At 34.3% G+C, this 25,387-nt stretch overlaps 1 protein-coding gene across 1 annotated transcript in view; it reads left to right on the forward strand.

Annotated features, from left to right (window-relative positions):
- The window catches only part of LOC120353899, a 34,789-nt gene extending 11,957 nt beyond the window's left edge, over positions 1-22,832 (forward strand). The window contains exon 2 of the mRNA XM_039439372.1: positions 18,480-22,832. Coding sequence (XP_039295306.1) covers positions 18,480-18,589 — 110 coding nt within the window. The 3' untranslated portion in view covers positions 18,590-22,832. The remainder of the gene's footprint in view (positions 1-18,479) is intronic.
- The last annotated feature ends 2,555 nt before the right edge of the window (positions 22,833-25,387 follow it).

Here is a 25,387-nt window from a genome sequence, read left to right on the forward strand (position 1 = left end):
ATGAAACTCAGGTCTATAAAATTTTCACTTTTGAATAATTATTTTTGTTTTACACCGTTATAATCCACCCTCTTGTTCTTCTTTCACTCATCCCTTCAAATTTCCTATTTTCTTCCTCATCAACTTCTAATATGCTCTCCAAATTTCCTGATTTTCTTCGAATCTTTTTCAAACGTTTTCTTAACTCCTCTTTCATTCAAATTCTCAAGCACCTTTCTCATAAATTTTCGACTTCTTGCCTTATTTCCATCGAATTTCCCAGTTCGAAGTCATAATCATGTGAAATATCTGTTCTATTTTTGGTTTTGAAGCATCTAAATTTGAAAATCTACTTTGTGAACATATTATTAAGGTCTGAACATTTAGTGAAGTGAGCAACTACAAGATTCGACCTATTTCGAACTATGTGTAACCTTATATAAATTTGGGAGAGGAATAGCACAAGGTTACCTTATTTTTTCTCTCCCTATCATTTTGATGATGTACTTATTGTATGAATGTTTTTCCTCATTCATCCAAGTCCTTCCTTGGGTTTTCTCAATTTACTAGTATAGATTCTCTCTCTTTAACCTACCGAAGCCTACTCTACTCCTATTTCTCTCCCTCTAGGTAGAGAAATTTCTCTCCTTTTGGTAGAGAGTTAGTGGGAAGGATATTTTGAATATTCTTTCCGAAGAATATACATTGATATGTCCAAAGCTCCGCCAATTTATGTAGATGCATAACAATTTTATCTATAGTTATTCCAAATTGATTCTTTCATTTCATATACAGTCCAATCATTATTTTCTTAGTCTATATTATGTAAATTCATCTATATTTTTTCTTTATTGTAAGCTATTGTATAAGTGAGTATAAGCCAGTATGAGCCATAAGCCATATAGTAGGTCATAAGCCAATCAATCAGTATGTGTCAATGATTTATTGATTAATTAATAGAGTTGATATCTTGATTGGATTTATAATGTTGGTGTTTTATTCGATTCTACCCTCTCAGAATTCTACAGTTGATGCACCCTATCCCTGTAGCTAAGGTATATCCATGTGGCTAAGCCATGAGCAATCAGTATAATAATGTGATCTACATAAATAAATTACTCAATCAATCTAGGTGCCGGTTGCACAAAAGCTGGTTAAAATTTAACCATGATTAATTCCACGAGAACCAATCAGAGAAGCCTTCTTTTCAAGAACGCCTTCTCTGATTGATTCTCGTAAAATTAATCACGATTAAAATTTAACCGGCTTTTGTGCAACCAGGCCTAACACTTCCAATACTGCAAGCACTTCCCTCTCTATTACTACCATATTAACCTTGACAAAATTCTAAACACTACCCGTATATACTAGTAATGTAGTAGGCTCGACCAAATTTTTTGAAATCGCGCCAATTCAACTACTGAATAGGAAAGTTGTTATTCTTCACAAGTCACCAGATCAGGAGAGAAAAAAGGAGGGAATAGTGGTGAAAAAAGAGAGAAAAACATACGAGAACCAGTCTCCTTTGCGCCGTATTTTCGCGAATTGGGACACACAACAGGACTCTCTGAGAGTGCTAAAAATAGACACTGGAGGATACTATACTACTACTCACAAATCTACTCCATCTCCGCTTCTCCTGCTCCGTCAACATCTTCTTCTTCTTCTTCTTCTTCTTCTTCCTCTTCTCCTCCTCCTCCTCCTCCTCATCCTTCTCCTCCTTCTTCTTCTTCTCCTTCTCCTACTCATCCTCATCCTTCTCCACCTTCTTCTTCTTCTCCTTTCCCCTCTTCAACTCCATCTCACTTGTAGTCACTTAACATCCCCGCACGCACAAGGGCCTACAAGACAAGCACGCGCTCAGTCCGAATCCTGTTGAATCATGCTCGTGAACTGCTATTAAATAATATTGTTCTTCAGTTTTTCTGTTTTCTTTACTTTATTTTCTTCTTCTCATTCTTTCTCATCTCTCTTTCCTTTCTTTCACTTCTCTTTTGTGTTGCTTCATCTCCTTCATTATCTTCTTGTAAATAGTCTATCAAGTTTCTGTTGTTTCATTTCTTCCCAGTTCTTCTGTCTTCAAATTTCTATTCCAGTCGTTAATGTGCACCTGACCTAATATCCATTCTCCTGGATATTTTCTCTCCCCTCTCTTCATCAGTTTCATCATGTCTCCCCCTTCTCACCAAAATTCAGGTTCATCACTTTTTCCTGTCTTTTCAGTCTCTTCTACTCTTCCACTTCAAAATCCATTCCCCTAACTTCTTATCACTTATCTTGTGTTTTACCTTCTTCTATTCCTTCTCTATATTTGTCCTCCTCATTCTCTTATCTCCATAATTTTTTTACTTATTTCTATTTTTCTTGCTTTCTGTCGCATCACAGTTACTGTCAAATTCTATTGCTTTCTCTTGGTTTATTCTTCTACATTCCATTACATATACTTCTTCTCAACCTTCAACATGCCTTCTTCAGTTACAGATTCTCCTTCTTACTTTTATTATTCTTTCTCCTGGAGTCTTCTCGTATCTTTTTTTCCTTGTAATCTTTCTTCTTCTTCTTTTTCTTCTTTTCGTTTTCTTCTCCTTCTTATTTTTTCTCTTCAATCCCACTCTTTTGCATTCCCTTCTTCATCCGTACAATTCAAACCACTTTACTCTTGGCGTATAGCGGTAGCATTATCATCAACCAAGCGACTTGACCAAGTTTCATACTTTTTCTTTTTCCTCCACCTTCTCATCATTCTACTCTCCTGCAGCTCCTTCTTCTTTTTTCTTTTTCTTCTTCTTCTCCTTCTTCTTATTCTTCATCCTTCATCTCCTTCTTCTTCTTCTCCTTCTCCTGCTTCTTCATGTATTATTCTTCTTCTTCTCCCCCGTTGTTTTCGTTGTTTTTCCTCCTTCGCACATCAGCACACCAAGTGGCGGCTACCTATATTTAGGAGCTGCACACCTGACAGAGCTTCCAATCGGTAGCACGCGCCAAGTGTTCTGATTGGCTGTTGCATTGTATCTTTAAAAAAGAGCGCCAACCTTTGAAAAACAAACAAAAGCCGGTTGAAGTTCAAAACAAGCTGAACGAGAAAAACAATATAATGTACGATTAGGCGCCAAAATCTGGTGGCTTCTGTTCTGCTGATGAATATTGTGCAATCAAGGATATTGTGGATTGTTTTGTTTTTCTGGTTCCAAGAAACAAAACTGCGAGCTTCAAGGAAAGTTGGGCTAACTGCGTCATACGAGATCCTGGGTATCTCCACTAACCAAGGTTGTTAAGTTAGGAAGTTACGATAATTGTTTACTTTATCAAGTTACTGGTCAACTTCATTTTTAAATAAAACAACCTATTATAATATATTTTGAAGAAGTCAGTCCCACTAAAGTGAGATCCATGTTAAAATTGCAGTGGAGAAAGATAGGAGAACACTGTTGCCCATTCTCTGCCTTGTCACAGCTTTCTTTAGAGGATAGCTGGGTACCGGTACATCTAACATAATACCAACGATTCGATCTTGTTTAAAATAATGAATTTTATTCTATTCGTCGAGAAAATATGATTTTCAATGATTGAATAATGAATTTCTATAATTGATAAACGAAATATTCTATTTCAATTATAGAATATTAATATTTTAATTATTATTCACTATTCAATCATTGAAAATCATATTTTCTCGACGAATTGTATTTTTACATAATTATGACGAATTATAGTTTATATAATTGAAATCGAATACTTCGTCATAACCACCTCTAATACAAGGCCCCGGCCTACGATATTGCAACGTGGCAGTGTAGGCCTAGAATCTAATACATGATTGGTGAAAAAGAGCAGCTGGTATTTTAAAAAATATTTTTTACCAATCATGCATTGGAATCTAGGCCTACACTGCGACGTTGCAATATCGTAGACCGGGGCCTTGTATTAGAAGTGGCTATGATTTTGTTCATCAATTATTAACCGAGCAAAGTGAGATCTAAGATTCAAGTCGACGGTTTGGCATTTCTCTTAATTTTTTAAATATTTATATGTTTATATGTTGCGCATTTACGGCGAAACGCGGTAATAGATTTTCACGAAATTTGACAGGTATGTTCCTTTTTTAATTGCGCGTCGACGTATATACAAGGTTTTTGGAAATTTTGCATTCCAAGGATAATATAAAAGGAAAAAGGAGCCTCCTTCATACGCCAATGTTAGAGTAAAAATCAGACTATAGAATTATTCATCATAAATCAGCTGACAAGTGATTACACAGATGTGTGGACAAGCCAGTCTATTGCTGTATTTCCATAAGGTCTACAGTTTCAATCAGGTACTTGTGGATGAGAAATACTGCGTGAGGTCTACTGTACACAGAACTACTAGTATATCTATTTTGTAAAAAAAACATATGGCGACGTGGCAGAACTATAAAAGGATAGGGCTATCTGCTCTGTCTAATGATAGATAATGATAGCAACACAAATGTTAATCAAATACTTCCATAATAACATGGACCTCCCTAAAGTGATGTAGCTGGCGACTTTAAATGAAATTAAATATCGTATTGTGAGTGATTCTTAAAATATAATGAATGGATGTAAAGGAGGAATTTCTGTAAATAGAAATAGAATATATTATATGATTCAAGGCGTTTAAATGTGATAGGCATTTAAATGTGAAATAAGACCAATATGGCCAATTTCATATGACTTCATAAATCATACTTTCTGAATGAAATTCTACTTTCCTATTCCATGATTATGTTCATGTTTTACTCAATTGCCGATATATTTGACCATAAAAATGGGCAGTTCAGAACACTGCAAATATACAGAAAAATACACCATGTATAGATATGCCATTTCATTGTCTTTTTTCTTTAGGGCTACTTGTAATATAAATAGAAATACAAATCTCATTATCATTTTAAATAATTTTATCACAAATTAAATAATTTAAAAGGGTGATGAGATTTGTATTTCTATTTATACCATGCTTAGAATTTGATTGTTTGTTTTCAATAGCTTCCTAGAGACTCTTATCCGAGTATAAGAATTGTCAAAATTTAAATTAGAATAAAATCATAGCATCCAGTGATTGTGAGAGATTCATTATTAACAGAATCAACCACATTCAAAACAACATACAACCCATATAATAAAGTACAATTCCAGACTAGCCCAATATTCATAGACAAGCTCTATCCAATGACAAACTCGTTATTCTACTTGGCACACTTCCAACTCATAGATAGTTGCTAGTTAGAAAAGAACGTTCTAAAAAAGTAACAGCTCAAATGAGAGTCAAAAAAGAACAGAATAGTCTGTTGCGTAACTGTATTCAAGTGGGTCTCAACTATGCCTAACCTAATCAAAAGGTCTTTCAATGATATCTTGCTTATAAATAGCTATAACTTCGCCCATATAACAGTTGGCGAATTCGGCATGTATATAGTTGTATATGTTGCCGTTTTAGATGACGAAGTAGTGAGTGTGTTTTGGATGAATATAGATATAGATTGTACTATAACTGGCGGATTTTGGATATAACCGGCGTGTATATAGTTATAGTTTGTCGTTTTCAAATAACGTAGCACTGTGTATGTTTGAGATGTATATAGATATATAGACTATAGAGTGGCAAATAAGGCCCAAACAGCTATTTGTCCCAGTTAGCATGTAGAGGAGGCACTTATCACAACGTGATTCCAAGGTCACCCACTGTGCTACTGAAACGGCTGAAACTTCCCGCCAATTTTAGCCGATCTCACAAACAACACTTCAACGGTTCAACCTTCAAAGCCGTTGAAGGAGAAAAAGAAGTTGAAGAAAATGAACAAGAAGAAGGTGAAGATGATGATGAAGAAGAAGAAGTAGAAGAAGAAGAAGAAGTAGAAGAAGGTGATGATGATGAATGAATGTTATTGGAAGGAGGATTAGATGTTCCAATTTATTATGATTGATATTGTATCATATTTTTCTCTCAATTTCACTGATTATAAACTTCACTATTTTGACCTAGAAAAAGCAAAGAAGGAGAGGAGAAAAGGAATAGGAGAAGAATGATAAGGATGATAAGAATGATAAGGAGACGTGAAGGAGAAGGAGATGAAAAAACAAGAAGATTGAGAGGAGGAGAAGGAAGAAGGAGAAGAAGAACATTATGAAGGAGAAAAGGAGAGAGAGAGGATATCGTCAGGTATGAGCGAGAGATTGTACGTGACAAGAAGAGGTAGAGAAATAACGTTTTTGAAGATGACGGGGGATAAAATCAAGAGTAAAAAGGAGATGATGATGAGGTGGAGGAGGAGGAGGATGACGATGAAGAAAAATACAAGAAGAGGAGCATGAAAGGAGAGGGACAAATTAAAAAGGAATCTAATAATTTGTCAAAAGTGAAGGAGAATTTGGTATTTTTAAAAGAGGAAAATCCTATACTATTAAACGAGCAACTTCTGTTTATATGTTTAGATGTTTATATGTTTGTATTGCACCGGATCTCGAAAACGGCTCTAAAGATTCTCACGAAATTCAGAACATAGTAGGTTTATAATATAACGATTCGATTGCACTAAGTCTCATCCCTGTGAAAACTCGCTGAAGGAAATTAAAAGTATAATTATTATTCATCCTTGGAAAAACAGCTGCTAATAATTATTTCGTCGTCTGTTGGTGATGGAAGTGAATGAGCGAGTTCATGTGTGTGGGACTGTGTCAAAATTATTACTCAGCTGTTGAACTTTTGTAATCATTCAATCAGGTACTTAGTGCCGGTTGCAAAAAATCCGGGCTATTTTCAATCCTGATTAATTCCAGTAAATCCATCTTTTTGAAATGGTCTTCTCTGATTTGGTTCACGTGAAGTTAATCAGGATTGAAATTTAACCGGCTTTTGTGCAACTGGGCCTTTTTGAGTGAAGTTTTTGCATTCCTCTGGGAATTAATCTCAATTTACTGTGATTAGATAGAACATTTCTGTATGAATGTTTTTATATTTTCTTCTTTCGTAATAAATGTTTTATGCTTTTGTATTCCAGAGCGAAGCTCGGTCCCCGATATTGTATATAATTAGGAAACCATGTAGGAAGATATACTTACCCACATTAAAGAGAACAAGGAGATGAACTTTCAAAGAATGATGAATAGAAAGAAGGTGAAGCAGAGAAATGAGAGAAAAAATGTAATCCACAGACAGATAAGAGCAAACGAAACCAAAATCGTAACCGTTTGATCTCACAGTCAGTAGCAAAATTCGAATTCCACTACAAATGAATCAAATTTTTTCTATCAAATTTAACCCTCAAAATCATGAACCACTGTCAAATATATAAGTCACCAATCAACACCAACCCATATAACTCACACCAATTTGTCACTAAATCAAGGAAGCGCCCTGGGGGAGCGTCCTCTCCACATCCAGCATTTCAATCACTGTTCGTTCATTCTATTACAATTAACTCACCCCCACCCTATAGAAAGCTACCCTGCGTTATAAATAGTCTTTATTGTATTGTTATATCATCAACTATTCCTATATAATATTTTCACAGCCATGTTTCAAGTAGTTAACGAACATTCTCGAAGATTGAAAGGGAATTATTCTATTGAGATGAGAGATGAAATTGAATGAGAAATGAGAGATGAGGTCCGTTTGATCTTGAGACTAATGCGTGAGTGATAATGTAACGGAATTCTCAGTGAGCATTGTCAACTAATAGAATGAACATGGCTGAAGCCCGCATCTTATAATATGTGAATACGAAATGATTGACAGATAACGATAACAATTTGTTCTACACGATAAGAAGAAGAAGAAGAAGAAGAAGAAGAAGATGATGATGATGATGATGATGATGATGATGATGATGAAGAGGAGGAAGAAGAAGAAAAAGAAGAAGAAGAACTCTAGAATGTAATACCATAGAAAAACAATGGCATAAGTAGATATCCATTGGTATAGGGCGTTTATGTCGCAACTTCTACTGTTATCCCAAGATGATAGTCCACGTAGTTCTTTCCCGTGAATCTTTATGACGCTGGTAGTCTCTCATATTGTGCCGTTCATATACTCTTACCCGGTCAAAACAGTAAAAATCGACAATAATCGACAGTAATCGGCTTGAGATAACAGTAAAAGTTGCGACATAAACGCCCTATACCATGGGATATCTACTTACGCTATTGTTTCTCTATGGTAATACCATAGATAGAGGATAATCATAAGCTATATTTCTTGTCTCTGGTAAATACCAAAGTGAAAAGATAGCATAGGAAAATGTGCCATGATATAGAGCGTTTCTGTACAAAATTTCACTGTTAACTTCAGCTAATAGTGCTATTTCGTGAAGCTATGTGACGCAGGTAGTCTCTCATACAGTGCCGTTCTAACACTCTGGCCAAAACCGTGATAACAGACAGTAGTCAACAGTAATCGGCTTGAGTTGACAAAAAATCAGCTTGCAATTCAAGACAAGACATGATCAGACACAATACTTCACATAGTTGCTTATGAAGACATGTCTAATTGCAATGACTAATCAGTGTGTGTTGCGTCATAAGCAACTATGTGAAGTATTGTGTCTGATTATGTCTTGTCTTGACTAACTGGTGTATGCCTAGCCTTGGTGTTCAGCAAATTGTTCTATTAGTTAGAAATATTACTATTATTCCCAGAAAATATCCACCTCAAGGATCCAAATTGCTTCACTTCTAAATAATTGGAAAAATGAATTCCTTCAGTGTAATTCAGTTATCAAATTAAATTTATGACAAAAAATTTAGAGGATTGACAGCTTCAAGAATTTGAGTCAAGATTTAGTCACTGGCATGACTGTAGTCTGAGACTGTTTGCTTAATAGCCTAGTCGCTTGCTTGCTTCGTCCTTCAGCCAAACTTAAAATAAAAGAAAATTGACAAGAAGCAGAAGAAGAAGAAGAAGAAGAATAAAAAGAAATCAAACTAGGAGACATATACAGTGTTATATGAATACGGGTCTCTTAAGTAGTGTGACCTTCTGACTGAGTTAAGTTTTGCATCATTCCTTTTGTATTATTTTCAAGACAACGTCATCCTAACACACTTTCTGGTCTCTTCTCCTCCTACTCCTCCTCCTCCTTCTCCTACTCCTCCTTTCACCACCAATTCTTCTTCTTCTCCTCATGCTTCCACAACGGTTTTGGCGGGAGTTTTTTCTCGGTCGGCACGTGACCTACTAAAATGAGTCATTTATCATGCATGACCAACAAAAACTTTACAGAATCTCTACAAAATTTTCAAGGAAATAAATCTACCCATTAACTCATCTATTTTACCTCAAACATATTTTTATAAATGTCTTATTGTTTATTTATTTATACAGTAGAACATCGATAATTCGGACCGTCAATAATCCGGATTTGTCTCTGGCAAGAAATAAAATTTTCGTACCTTTTGCCCTCGGCGCTAAGCTCTTTACTTAGAGCGGGCGACGGGAGAATGGCGTGAAGCGAGTAGAAATAATTGAACCTACCAATAATTGAATACTGTATATGCAATTTTAACAGCTTTGTTTCTTGAATAGTGCGTGCTGACCGTTTTTTTAATGTAATTTCGATAATCCGGATAATTTGATAATCCGGATGGGGTCCGGTCCCAATCAATCCGGATTATTGACGTTCTACTGTACATTGATAAATAGGTTACAATATTACAGAAAATGGAAGAATTTATAGTAGTGATATTTATAGATTGGAATTGTATGCTTCACAGGAAGACTTTAGCAATAAAAATTAATATTTTAGGATAAGAAATAAGAGACCAAATTAATGGTCAGTCCCAGTGACTAGTTTTAATAGAAAAAACAAAAAAATAATAAAATAGAAAATTACAGAAATCATTATTATTTCACCTGAGATAACACAAACAATACGATTCTCTGAATAGGATCAGAATTAAATTTAATGAGGATTAAATATTTATTGGTTTGAATTTGATAGCTACTTGAATAAGTCCTTTTTCTGACTTCATGATTTCTACAATGTATTCTAGATATTTGTGCTAATAGAACTGATAGATGGTTATCAACCCACCCGTTAAGTAGTTCTGGACGTATGAATAGTCAAACGGACGTACTGAAGTCGTACGTTAAAATTTGCCCAACGATTGAATTGATTCAACAAAGTAGACTCTAGTACTTACTTCATGCCAAAGAAATACATAGTAACCCTTTTTTCTCACCCTTTGTAGGACTAGTCAAGACAATAAGAGGCACTGTAGACTTTTAAAAAACTCTTGAGTTGTTCTGAACCTAAATGAATGTATCATAAGTTAGAATTTGTCCAATGACTGAATTATTGACCCAACAAAGTACTTTCAAGTGCATACTTCATGCCAAAGAAATACATAGAACCCTTTTTTCTCACCCTTTGTAGGACTAGTCAAGGCAATAAGAGACACTCTAGGCTTTTGAAAAAATCTTGAGTTGTTCTGAACCTAACTGAATGTATCATACGTTAAGATTTGCCTAAAGATTGAATTGATTCAACAAAGTAGACTCTAGTACGCACTTCATGCCAAAGAAATACATAGTAACCCTTTTTTCTCACCCTTTGTAGTACTAGTCAAGGCAATAAGAGGCACTGTAGACTTTTAAAAAAACTCTTGAGTTGTTCTGAACCTAAATGAGTGTATCATACGTTAGAACTTGTCCAATCACATAGTTGATACAATAAAGCAGCACTACTCACACTTTGGAAGGGTTTCAATCTAACAACCCAATGAATATATTGAACGTTAAAATTTGTCTAATCACAAAATTGGTACAATAAAGTACATCTCAAGTAGTCCTTCTCACCCTTAAAAGGGTTTCAATCCAACGACCCAATGAATGTATTAAACGTTAAAATTTGTCCAATCACAAAACTGATACAATAAAGTAAATCTCAAGTAGTCTTCTCACCCTTCAAAATTGTTCCAATCTAACGACCCAATGAATATATTGAACGTTAAAATTTGTCCAATCACAAAATTGGTACAATAAAGTTCATCTCAAGTAGTCCTCACCCTTTAAAAGGGTTTCAATCTAACGACCCAATGAATATATTGAACTTTGAGATTTGTCCAATCACAAAATTGGTACAATAAAGTTCATCTGAAGTAGTCCTCACCCTTTGAAAGGCTTTCAATCCAACGCCACAATGCATATATTATTACACGTTAAAATTTGTCCAATCACAAAACTGATACAATAAAGAACATCTCAAGTAGCCCTTCCCAACCTTTATAAGGGTTTCAATCCAACGACTCAATGAATATATTGAACGTTAAAATTTGTCCAATCACAAAATTGGTACAATAAAGAACATCTCAAGTAGTCCTTCTTACACTTTAAAAGGGTTTCAATCCAACGCCACAATGCAGATATTGAACGTTAAAATTTGTCCAATCACAAAATTGGTACAATAAAGTATATCTCAAGTAGTCCTTCTCACCCTTTAAAAGGGTTTCAAACCAACGCCACAATGCATATATTATTAAACGTTAAAATCTGTCCAATCACAAAATTGATACAATAAGGCTCATCTGAAGTAGCCCTTCCCAACCTTTTAAAGGGTTTAAAACCTTGAACGCAATGAATATCATGCGTGGAAATTTGTCCAATCACAAAATTGATACAACAAAGTACATCTCAAGTAGCTGCAGATCTCAACCATTGAGTTTCAAACCCTTCTACGACACCTTGAAATAATACAGTAACGGCAAACTACCGTTACAACCCCTATTAGAAAGTCAAGCATACTTAACCGTCAAGTCAAGAGGAACTGTGCTTACAGACTTAGTTACCCAGAAAAAAAAGATTGAACCAATCTTCAGTGAACCCTGGCCGGAAATGGAGGTCTGAATGGTTCCCAGGTACTTTAATAACACGATCAGGACTCCTCATATACGATATGGGATGAATGATTGACCGAGCGAAGTGAGGTCGAAGATTCAAGTCGACGGTTTGGCATTTCCATTAATGTTTAAATGTTTATATGTTGCGCATTTACGGCGAAACGCGGAAATAGATTTTCATGAAATTTGACAGGTATGTTCCTTTTTTAATTGCGCGTCGACGTATATACAAGGTTTTTGAAAATTTTGCATTTCAAGGATAATATAAAAGGAAAAAGGAGCCTCCTTCATACACCAATATTAGAGTAAAAATTAGACTATAGAATTATTCATCATAAATCAGCTGACAAGTGATTACATAGATGTGTGGAGAAGCCAGTCTATTGCTGTAATTCCATAAGGTCTATAGTTACAATCAGGTACTTGTGGATGAGAATACTGCGTGAGGTCTACTGTTCACAGATATTTTTAGTTATTTTATGTTAAGTCCATAAGGTGGGCATAAAAACCCCCAGGGACACGTCATGAGAATACAAACAGAAACAAGTAGGCCAGTCGACCTACTAGGCCAAGAGCTACTAGTATAAATGGATGTCTCCTTTTAAGTTTACTCTTTTCACCTATTTTGGACTGTGTAACCTTATCTAAAGTTGGGATAAGAATAGCACAAGGTTACCTTGTTTTTTCTCTCCCTATGCCTATCATTTTTATGATGTACTTATTGTATGATTCAATAAAGAATAATAAAGTTGCTCAACCCAACAATAAGCTATTGCAGAAGTACTGTAATCTACATATATCTCGTTACTGCACATGGAGGATATAAATTCTAGTTGCGATTAATGGGTTTATTCTCAGGAAATATGTGATGAACCATGAACAGTATATAGTCTATATTGAGGTCCACGTTATAATGGCAGTGTTTGATTAGCAATGGTATTGCTATCCTTGTCTATCATTCAACAAAGCAGATACTGCTATCTCTTTCTCGCTTTTCTCTGTTGTTAGATCGTCTTTCAACAATGTGAATTAATAAATCAATTAACAAAATATTCCATCTTAGTTATGAAAATTCATTATGAAGTTATTGTAAAATATAATTTCTTGCTTAATAAAATATAATTGAGTATTTTAAACGAGAATGAAAAGTTAATATTAACATCAATAAACCTGTATCAGCTACCGTCTATAGAAGGCATTGACAAGAGAGGTTCTGCAACGTTGTTTTCCTATCTTTCTCCACTGCCATTATAACGTGGACCTCATTATAGTAACGTACTATAGGTGCAGTGTTTTCACACACCACCAATTACTATGAAGGTGTCAGAGGATATATTGAGGAACCAAATGGTGGATGTAAAAGCCTGATGAGGAATAAAAAATGAAACTCATATCCGGTTGAGGTGATCCACTTCTACCCCTGTGAGTGTGGGAAACGATAAATTGAGTTAGGTTTCTTCTACTAAAGCCTATACGTCATATTACGATTATACCTTCCTGTTACTATTAGACCTATACGTATAGCACTATGCTTCACAATATACCCTGTATTCTAGAAAGGATCCATCATCTATTAATAATCATAGAATATTTGCATAGAGAAACAATAGCGTAAGTAGATATCCCATGGTATAGGGCGTTTATGTCGCAACTTTCACTGTTATCTCAAGCTAATAGTCCACGTAGTTCTTTCCTGTGAAGCTTTATGACGCTGGTAGTCTCTCATATTGTGCCGTTCATACACTCTTACCCGGTCAAAATAGTAAAAATCCACAGTAATCGGCTTAAGATAACAGTAAAAGTTGCGACATAAACGCCCTATACCATGGGATATCTACTTACGCTATTGTTTCTCTATGATATTTGGTACAGTATGTAATTTAAGAATCCTTCTACTAAAAATACAGACCTTGTATAAATGGAAACAAGAAACATATGATCAAATTCTATCTGTCGATATTTGTTGAAAGATATAATCTCTGGGTTCAGCTGAAATAATAGCATCTTTATTTTACTTTGAATGTGACCGAATTTTTTAAATCTCACTACTAGAGAAATGATCCTCGTACGCATAAATGCAATCCAGATGCAATAGGATGATAATGAACATAATAAAAATTCAACCTTAGAAATTTGAGGCTGATCAAACAAACCATTCAGCCAAAATTGAAGCGTCTATTTCAAAATTTCTCTACTAAAAAAAACAGTCTTTATAATAATATCATGTTCATTAGCAGTCTAAGATCCGGTCGCACAAAATCCGGTTAAATTTTAACCGTGATAATTACACGAGAACCAATCAGAGAAGGCCTTTTCGATAAGACGTTTTTCCGATTGGATCTTGTGGAATAAATCAAGATTAAAATTTAACCGGATTTTGTACAACCAGCACTAAGTATCAGTAAATTACGTAATAAAATTCAAAAATAATTCCATCTCTCATAGAGAATCATAATCTGATAACATCAAGAAATCATTCTAGAAGGTTAATAAAAGGAGAGAGTAAAACGCTGAATGAAAACCCCCCTAGCAACCAATTGCGTTACGCAATTTATGAATATGTATAACTCATTTGTATAATATAATCAATAACTATATGAAAGAATAGGGTGGGTTATCAAACACTGTTTAAAACAGTAAAGAAAATGTAAGTGCCTGAGAAAATGAAAATAAAAACTTTCCTGGTAACCAATTGCGTTACGTAATTTATGAATATGTGTCATTTATGTTTATCATATAATCAACTAGCCGTCAGGCTCGCTTCGCTCGCCATATCCGTCTAGCCAGGGGGCTCTGCACCCTGGACCCCCGTCTGGATCGTCCAAGAATGAGATCAGCAGGCTCGCTCCGCTCGCCTGCATTTTTCATTTAAGCATTTTTATCATATGTTAGGACGATCCAGTCGGGGGTCCAGACTAAACGTCTGGCTAAACGGATATGGCGAGCGAAGCGAGCCTGACGGCTAGTAATATAATATTCCCAGGATTGAAGTAGCAGTGCCCAATCAATTTTTCCGCGATAAATGCATTTAAGTCTTCAACTTGGTGCCAACCTAACAAAGTCAACTCAACTTAATGCCAACCTGACAAAATTATTAATTTAGTTGCCAATTAACAACTGTTTCGAAGAGGTACTCTATCTAGATTATAGTTCTATAGTAACATATGATATGGAAATTTCAATTATAATTAAGAGATTGAGAGAAGAAGAATATACATGCTAAAAGACGAACTTTAAACCCTTAAAAACAACCCTTAGAGTTAAAATATTGCCAAAAGATTTCTTAGTACGCCTCTAAATGGCCAACTGAACATACCTACCAGATTTGAACGTTTTTTGGTCCGGTAGATTTTTAGTTATGCGAGTGAGTGAGTGAGTGAGTGAGTGAGTGAATGAGTGAGTCAGTCAGTGAGTGAGTGCCATTTCGCTTTTATATATAATCAATAACTCTATATGAAATGATAGGGTTGAATACTTGGATATCAACCACCGTTTAAAACAATAAATAAAATGTAAGCACCTAAGAAAATGAAAATAAAAACTTCCCCGGGAATCAGTTACGTTACGTAATTTATGAATATGTATCATTTATGTTTATCATATATAATAATAATAATAATATCGAGTGACCTGGCTGGCTCAGGTCTAGTGTCAGAGTTTTCAGGTCGCAACTGATCAATTTCAGGGCCTCTGACATGACCTAACGACTACTTTTTAGGCAGCCGGGACCGACGGCTTAACGTGTCCATCCGAAACACGGGAGTGGCCCGAGATAAATATCTTGCCCGGGCCGGGATTTGAACCCGGGCCTCTGAATCACAAAGCCAGCATCTGATCCACTCGGCTACGGCCACTCCTTATGTTTATCATATAATCATTAACTCTCTATTAAATAATAGGGTGGAATACTTGGATATCAACCACTGGTTAAAAACAGTAAAGAAAATGTAAGCGCTTAAGAAAATGAAAATAAAAACTTACCTGGTAACCAATTGTGTTACGTAATTTATGAATATGTATAATTATACTGTATCATATAATCAAATAACTCGATATGAAAGAATAGGGTAAATTACTTGCCTATCAAACATTGTTTAAAATAGAAAAGAAAATATAAGCGCCTAAGAAAATGAAAATAAAAACTTCCCCGGCAACCAATTGCATTACGTAATTTATGAATATGTATAAATAACTCGATATGAAAGAATAGGATGAATTAATTGCATATCAACCACCGTTTAAAACAGTAAAGAAAAAGGTGATAGCTTAAGAAAATGAGAACTCTTTAAGAGATAGAGCGTAACGATGAATAATATCCCCCTACCAATCTATAGCGTAACGTAATTTATGGATATTTCTCCATGTAACTAATATTATGTGATGGAAATTGCATGATCTTTAGTAAAACGCTGTTTAAAACAGTAACAAAAAAGGTAAGAACCTTAAAAAATGATTCCCAATCGTCGGTAGTAAAGTCAACTATGGAAGAGTACATCCCCTTTAATAGAGTTCGATGACCCCAAGGTCAGCTTTCAGTTTCAAGCTGCTGCAGCCACCTGTAAGGTTTGAGGTTATGTTGACCCAATTTCCAAATTTACACAACTTTTGACCTAAAAACCCTATTTCAGCCCCCCAACACTTATCAAAAACTTATCATCATATGTATCTTATCAATTTATAAGCATAGATAACAGTCATAGATACAAATTAATAAAATTATTAACAAAAACTCACTTACCCAGTTTCCGAAATCCGCATGAAAAACGTCAAATTTTGGCACTAAAATTTTCGTTGTAAAATCAGATTTCACCAGATTCTAACCACTAAACATGTTTGGTTGTTGATTTTAGAACGATAATCAACTAGTTTTAGGGCATGAAACATAATTCAAAATCGAATACAAACATAATTACGAAGCATTTCTCAACAGTTCACCATAAGTTCGGAAACCGACCGAAGAACTGATTCATTCATTCATCCCTTTTAAGACAGAGAGAGCTAGCTGTCTGGGCGAGGGGTGAGGTGAACTAGGAGAATAGATTAGTTCATTTTTTGAACGTATGTTCAATACTCCTTGTTTATAAAATATTGATAGTATTTACGAGTATGAGATTAACTTTGTAATATCTCCATAAAAAAGCACGCGCTCATTGAAATAAAATACTTTCCCCATCAATGTTAATAACTAGCAGGTAACCCGTGCTCCGCAAGGGTCTAATAAATAACTTGACAAAGTGAAAACTTGACCCACTCAAATCTTGAAGAATTAGAAATAGGCCTATAACCATCCTCGGTAAATTGAGAATCTATATCCAAAATTTCAAGTTAATCATTCCTGTAGTTCAGACGTGATGATGCGTCATTCGTGAATTTTCTATACCGTACGTGTATAAGCCAACTCCTTTACTAGTAGTTCTGTGAACAGGAGACCTCACGCAGTATTCTCATCCTCAAGTACCTGATTGAAACTATAGACCTTATGGAAATACAGCAATAGACTGGCTTCTCCACACATCTGTGTAATCACTTGTCAGCTGATTTATGATGAATAATTCTATAGTCTGATTTCAAATTTACTCTTATATTGGCGTATGAAGAGGCTCTTTTTTCCTTTTATATTATCCTTGAAATGCAAATTTCCAAAAACCTTGTATATACGTCGACGCACAATTAAAAAAGGAACATATATGTCAAATTTCATGAAAATCTATTACCGCGTTTCGCCGTAAATGCGCAACATATAAACATTTAAACATTCAAACATTTAAACATTAAGAGAAATGCCAAACCGTCGATTTGAATCTTAGACCTCACTTCGCTCTGTCAATAATTTATAGTATAGATTCTGTAGTATTAGGAGGTAATAGCGAGATAGATTTCCAGGATTGACTGGCCTTGTATATACGTCGACGTGCAATTAAAAAAGGAACATATATGTCAAATTTCATGGAAATCTATTACCGCGTTTCGCCGTAAATGCGCAACATATAAACATTCAAACATTCAAATATTTAAACATTAAGAGAAATGCCAAACCGTCGACTTGAATCTTAGACCTCACTTCGCTCGGTCAATTATATTATTTTAGATTGATAAATTCATGTATATGATAGTTGATCTAGTTTCAATATAATTCCACGGGGAGATCTGCAGAAACACGAGTATTTGACACAGTTATGAAGCCTAGCCTAGAACTATTTCCTGTTCAATTCAATTATAAACTTAGTTGAACAGTGTCTACGTTTACTTGATGTTGTGTTCAGTAATTGTAAATTGTAATTTCCGAAATGCTGTTTGTGCAATTCATATTGTTTTTGTGGGGCAATGGAAATTTGAAGATTATTGGTGCTATCGTTGAAGTTGATAGTTATCGACAACATACAAAACAACCAACTCAAAAACGGGCAATTACTCAAGCCTAAAGTCAATATTGGGAACTTTCCATACTCATTCAATGATCTTGAAAATTTAACATTTTGTATTGAATGTTTTTTATGTATCTTTCATTTCTGTTGTGTACATTTCAAGAAGGAAATATCGATTGATTGATTGATAAAAATTATAAATTTCTTCTGTGAGAATTTTTCCTCATCAACTTTAATCAATACCGTATTTTAATGTTTTTCTTTGTCTTTTTTTCCACAGATTTCTGGAGATCGAAAAGGAGAGCGTGGGAATCCTCAACCTCAAAAGGAAAGCTTGGATCAGAATCGACTCCATCTTGGAAAACCTACTGCATGGAGTCTATTCAGTAGCTTTCAAAATAATAGTACTCTAGCTTGAAAATTTAGTCTAAGAACGTTAGGATAGCACATTCATCTCAAAATATTATATCTGTACTATTTTAGAATTATTTATAAATCACTAAATCAACTATTAGTTTTAGAGCGTTATCATATAAATGTAGGTAGTTATAGAAAGTACGCAATGTATCTAGTCTGAAAGTGGGTGTAGGATAATAAATCCATTAATATATCTCTTACATATTTTATGAATATCCAGATAAATATTGCATATGAACATAATTTCTCAGTCATTTGTACACTGGAATCCAATCACACAATATTTCAGGAAGGTTGAGAAACTATCAAAATAAATTAGAAATCCTATTATTCAAAGTTCAACTCAGATAAAATTTAATTCAACCACCGTACAAAGACGTCTTTGCATTGACATAAGATTGACTCATTGGTTCCGATGAATGAAATTATTTTATAGTGGTTGAATTCGATAGGATGTATTTGTAATTAGCCGCTACATTCTGTGTTTCAACATTTGAAATTGACAAATTTTGAATAGTTTAATTATAAGGAATATTGAGGAGACGTACCAGTGTTGAATGTTGAGTCAGACTTGGAAAAAATTCTATTTCTGTAGTAAAATATTAACATTTTTGGTGAAAAATTATGAAAATCTTGTATTAATTTTCTTGTAGCTTCCGTTGTAATATTGTAGAATTCCATAGTGTTTACTGAATTGCTTATTATAACAAATGTTTATTATAAGTTAAATTGTTTATTATAACTATTTATGTTAATAGTTGGGATGGAAATTCAGTTGCTTCAATTGTTCTTTAAATTCATTAATTCTTAAAGTTTAAGACTCTTGACCTTGTACATGTAATGTATATGACACTAAATCTCTTGAGTGATTCAATTGAAAAATTATTCTCTCCTTAAGGATCCGATCATCCTGGAAGAGAAATTGCCTATGTGAAGAAAAGATAGAAGAAAGACCTGTGAGAATATGATTATTTTCTCATGCCATACCACTAAAATAGCGGCAAATCTAGTTTAGTTTCAAACTTGAGAACCCTTGAGAAAGTTCTCTTTCCCATAAACGCAACCTTGAAAAACCCCTTGAAATCAACCTGAGATTTGTTCTCGAAAAACTCAGCCTATTGCGTAAGCAAACTGAGTTCTTCTACGTACAACAAACAAAAAATCTCCGAAAATAGAAGAAGAGAAGTTGAAATTAAGTTGCTGGAGAAAAAACGCCTACGTCATAACTGGGATTAATCCTTTATGGTGACGTCATAACTATCACACATGTGGTGATGACGATGTGGTTCTCTCTCATTAGTTAACTCTCTCGAACTTACTCTCACTCTCTCTCGCTCATCAAACGGAACTGACTATTCCCATACATCTAGAAACTTCCCGTATTAGTATGAGAGTCTAATTTTTTGATCGCCGTGTGAAATTCATTAATTGACTTCGGGACATCCTACAATATTAACTCTACTGTTTTATTCCCACACCCTAATTTCTCTCTCTCTCTCCCTCCCTTACACTCTCTCTGACTATCCAATCTTCAACTTCACAACACTCACGCTCTCTCTCTCTCTCCTACTTTACCCTTCCACTCTATACATTTTCCCAAGTATCTCTTTCTTTTCCCTTACTCATACACCAACTCACTCTCTCTCACTCTCCCCTACTCTACCATCCCAATCATTCTCCTTTTCCCTTACTCATACACCAACTCACTCTCTCTCACTCTCCCCTACTCTACCATCCCAATCATTCTCCTTTTCCCTTACTCATACATCAACTCACTCTCTCTCACTCACCCCTACTCTACCATCCCAATCATTCTCTCTCCCTCCCACACGTGTGTTACTAGATGGGAAAAACTTCGAGTGCACTCTATGAACTAATGCTTGCACATGCGCGTTTGTTAGTTGCTACAGTGTCCGAGTGTTGCTTTTTTATTCATTTTTTTGTTCAATTAGGGCCAGTAGGCTGTTGTGTGCGAGATATAAAACATATGGCCCTTTTGATGAAGAGAAGAGGTTCATATTAGTTTGGAAAGCGACATAAAACCCTAAAAAAAGGTTTATACGAACCTTTTTATCGGGTACCACTGATAGGTGTATATGTATAAGGTATACAACTTCCGTGAGAAATGAACAATAAAGCTTAAACAATAGATGGAGAGTTTTAAACAAAGGAGCTTGATTTGATTTTTGAATTATTAGATTTATTAATGTTATGAAATAGATGAAGATAAGGGTAGCATTTTGAGAAGGAGTGCGATGTTTACAATAATTTTATATTTTTTACAAAATCTAAACTATTTTTAAAGCAATTTCTTAACTCTGATACAATCAAATTCCTCTTTCAAAAGAATACATTGATTTCATATTTCTCTACATGACCTTATCCATTTTTAAAGCAATTTCGGAGCTCTGATACAATCAAAATCCTCTTTCAAAGGATAAAATGATTTCTTATTTCTCTACATAATCGATTCTATTTTTAAAGCAATCTCGTAACTCTGATACATTCAAAATCCTCTTTCAAAGGATAAAATGATTTCTTATTTCTCTACCTAATCGAATCTATTTTTAAAGCAATCTCGTAACTCTGATACATTCAAAATCCTCTTTCGAAGGATACAATAATTCCATATTTCTTTGCATAATTTTATCTATTTTTAAAGCAATCTTGTAAGTCCGATACAATCAAAATCCTCTTTCAAAGGATACAATAATTTCATATTTCTTTGCATAATCTTATCTATTTTTAAAGCAATCTCGTAACTCTGATGCATACAAAATTCTCTTTCAAAGGATAACAACTAAATGAGATGAACAACAAGACTCTCCAATTCCTAGACATTTTTCAATGAAGAACTCCCACATATGAGATTTTCATTGAAAAGTTTCCTGGAAAACTCCATCTCAGGAATGTTCAATTTGGAAAATGTTGGTGTTGTAATTTTGGAGCGTTTATTTTGAAAATCAGACAACTCCCTGATTGAGGATTAAAACTGTGATGTCCTTAATCAAGGAATTCTCAATTTTATAAATGTTTATTGCTCTCTACAGCCATCGACAAAATATTCTACTGAACATTTTAATTCTTTGAAAGACAATTTTGGATGCTATTCTAAACATCAACAATTGTATGTCGAATCGTCAATTGCACAAACCGTACGATTACTCATTAAATTATTAATAAAATTTCATTCCCAAGAAACAAACCAGTCATAAACTACGTCAAATTTTATTATTATTAAACGAAAATCCAAATTAAATGCTGTAATTGACCCCGAAGACTTCGGCTTCTGCTACTGCAAATATTGACAACAGGGTAAGCAGCTAGATGGAAATTCATTGCAGCATTTAATTTGGATTTTCGTTTAATAATAATTAATTCATTAGCATTTGAATAATTGCAATATCTTAGTAATTTACATCTGTAAACGTCAAATTTCTTAATCATTTCTTAATATTATTATTCTTCACCTAATAATAATTATTATTATATTATCTTAGATCATATATTATATAAGATCTTATATTATATTATCTTATCTAAGATACTATCTTAGCAAACTTGTCTATTTTTCCTTGCTACTCTAAACTGTTTCAATATGTGTTTTGAGCTCATCTCTTTTTTCAACTAAGCTAGATTACTTAAACCAATTATTATGTGATTGAAAAAGTTCTTAAGAGAATTAAAGAACCGTTTAATATCAAATTTATAAGACATTCGATTATTTATTGATAATCTCACAGTACACCTACAATTTCATTTTAAGGCTGCTCTAGAAACTTTTTTTATATTTGAATTGTTTAATCTTTTTCAATATAATTGTTAATATAGAGTGAGAAAAAGTGGGAACTGAAATTTTTATGAACATGTTACTCACATAATATAGATTGGAAATGGGACAGTTTTGGGCATGAGCCTGTTGTGCCTTTCCTCATGTTAAGTATATTTGTAAACAAGGTGATAAATAAATAAATAAATAATGATCTCTTAAGTTTTTCTTAAACTAAGAATAGATTTCTTCTCCATAAATAGATTATTCCCAACACTGTATTGTACATAGCAAATGTGACCTAATAGTGATCAATATCAATGTATAGAGAAACAATAGCGTAAGTAGATGTCCCATGTTATAGGATGTTTATGTCGCAACTTTTACTGTTATCTCAAGCCGATAGTCCACGTAGTTCTTTCCCGTGAAGCTGTGTGACGCTCGTAGTCTCTCATACTATGCCGTTTATACACTCTAACCTCAACAAAACAGTAAAAATCGACAGTAATCGGCTTGAGATATCAGTAAAAGTTGCAACATATATGCCCTATACCCATGGGATATCTAGTTACGCTATTGTTTCTCTATGATGTAATGTAAACAAATCATCAGTTGATCCATTCTATTGAATTACTGTGTGTAAATATAATTAAATTAGAATTAAGATTCGGCTTATACACCAAAGTTATGATGTACAGGTGTGTTAAGTTATAATATTGTTATAATTAGTTTTAATCTCCTATGAACAATTACTGCTATCTATGAATTGTATATTCCTGAATCTACTGTATACTAGTTTTCGAAATTGTTGTATTTAATATTATGTAAACCACATGTAATAATATGTATTCATTCTGTCTGCTATAAATGAATTGTATCAACGGTTTAGTCTTTTCATATAATATTGTTCAATTGTTGAATTAGAATGATAATATTGTAATAACAAATTTTGTAATTTTATGTAAAGTGAATCGAATATTCTAGAACCGCTGTTGTAACAATAAACGAATTAATAGAATCGATATTTTGTTCTTTGTTTCTCGATTAACCTACCCATCGTATATAAAGTAAAAACCTCTCAACTTCTGCTAGGCTTGAATAAACTTTGACAAGGAGATATGAATGAAAGCGATTGGCCATTAGCTGTTGACCAATGAAGGTTGAGCTCTACTGCTATAATTGGTCACCAAGACTTGGGCGTGTTTAGTCACTACCTCCGTAAACAAAGCCGTAGAGCATTCGTGTGACGTCAGCACAGGTAGGGCTCCTAGACCAATGAAAACACTAGCTGATATAGATCAGCTGAAATCAACGAATTTTTATTGGTGTAGGAGCCCTACCTGTGCTGACGTCACACGAATGCACTATGGCTTTGTTTACGGAGGTAGTGGTTTAGTCTCCTAAAATAACAGTAGCGTTCAAGCTTAAATAAACTACAAGTACCAGAACTTCATTATTTTAGAAACTAAAACTAGCTCACAACTGAAATGCAAAGTATGTAGAAAGAACGGAATAGAAAGAGCTTAATAGAATGTGAGAGAATGTGAAAGTGAGGTCCACGTTATAATGGCAGTGTTTGATTAGCAATGGTATTGCTATCCTTGTCTATCATTCAACAAAGCAGATAGCGCTATCTCTTTCTCGCTTTGCTCTGTTGCCAGATCGTCTTTTAACAATGTAGAATTAATAATTAATTAACAAAATATTTCATCTTAATTATGAAAATTCATTTTGAAATTATTGAGAAATATAATTTCTTGCTTAACAAAATAATACCGGGGACCAAGCTTCGCTCTGGAGTACAAAAGTATAACAAATTTATTACGAAAGAAGAAATTATAATAACATTCATACAGAAATGTTCTATCTAATCACTGTAAATTGAGATTAATTCCCAGAGGAATGCGAAAATTTCCCTCACGAAAGCCCAGTTGCACAAAAGCCGGTTAAATTTTAATCCTGATTAACTTCACGTGAACCAAATCAGAGAAGACCATTTCAAGAAGATTGATCTACTGGAATTAATCAGTATTGAAAATAGCCCGGCTTTTTTGCAACCGGCACTAAGTACCTGATTGAATGATTACAAAAGTTCAACAGCTGAGTCATAATTTTGGCACAGTCCCACACACATGAACTCGCTCACTCACTTCCATCACCAACAGACGACGAAATTATTATCAACAGCTGTTTCTCCAAGGATGAATAATAATAATCATCCTTTTAATGTCCTTCAGCGAATTTTTCCAGGGATGAGACTTAGTGCAATCGAATCGTTATATTATGAACCTACTATGTTCTGAATTTCGTGAAAATCGTTAAAAGCCGTTTTCGAGATCCGGTGAAATACAAACATCTAAACATATAAACATCCAAACATATAGATATCTGAACATATAAACAGAAGTTGTTTGTTAAATAGTATAGGATAATTGATTATTTTAAACGAGAATGAACAGATAATATTAGGCCTACATCGATAAACCTGTATTAGCTACCGTCTATAGAAGGCATTGACAAGACAGAGGATCGGCAACGTAGTTCTCATATCTTTTTTCGCGTCGCATATAAACAGAAGTTGCTCGTTTAATAGTATAGAATAATTGATTATTTTAATCGAGAATGAACAGATAATATTAGGCCTACATCAATAAACCTGTATCAGCTACCGTCTATAGAAGGCATTGACAAGACAGAGGATCGGCAATGTTGTTCTCCCATCTTTCTCCACTGTCATTATAACATTGGCCTCACTGTAGCTCTTGTTTTATAGATACAGCAACTTGAGAAAAAACAGATTTTTAGACAAAATCTTATGTGAAAACTGAATATCAGCATTAGATCCAAGAGGATAAAGAGTAGATTAGGGTAGATCAACAATAAGAAGTCTACTTCTTCTCTCCTTATTCTCCTTGATTAGATCTTAGATTAGCAAGTAATAGTAGAAAAAGGATGAGATCTTCAGAGGAAGATCTCTCTCCTCTCTCTCTCTCTCTCTCTCT

This window comes from Nilaparvata lugens, chromosome 12, assembly GCF_014356525.2.
Source record: "Nilaparvata lugens isolate BPH chromosome 12, ASM1435652v1, whole genome shotgun sequence".
NCBI lineage: Eukaryota > Metazoa > Arthropoda > Insecta > Hemiptera > Delphacidae > Nilaparvata > Nilaparvata lugens.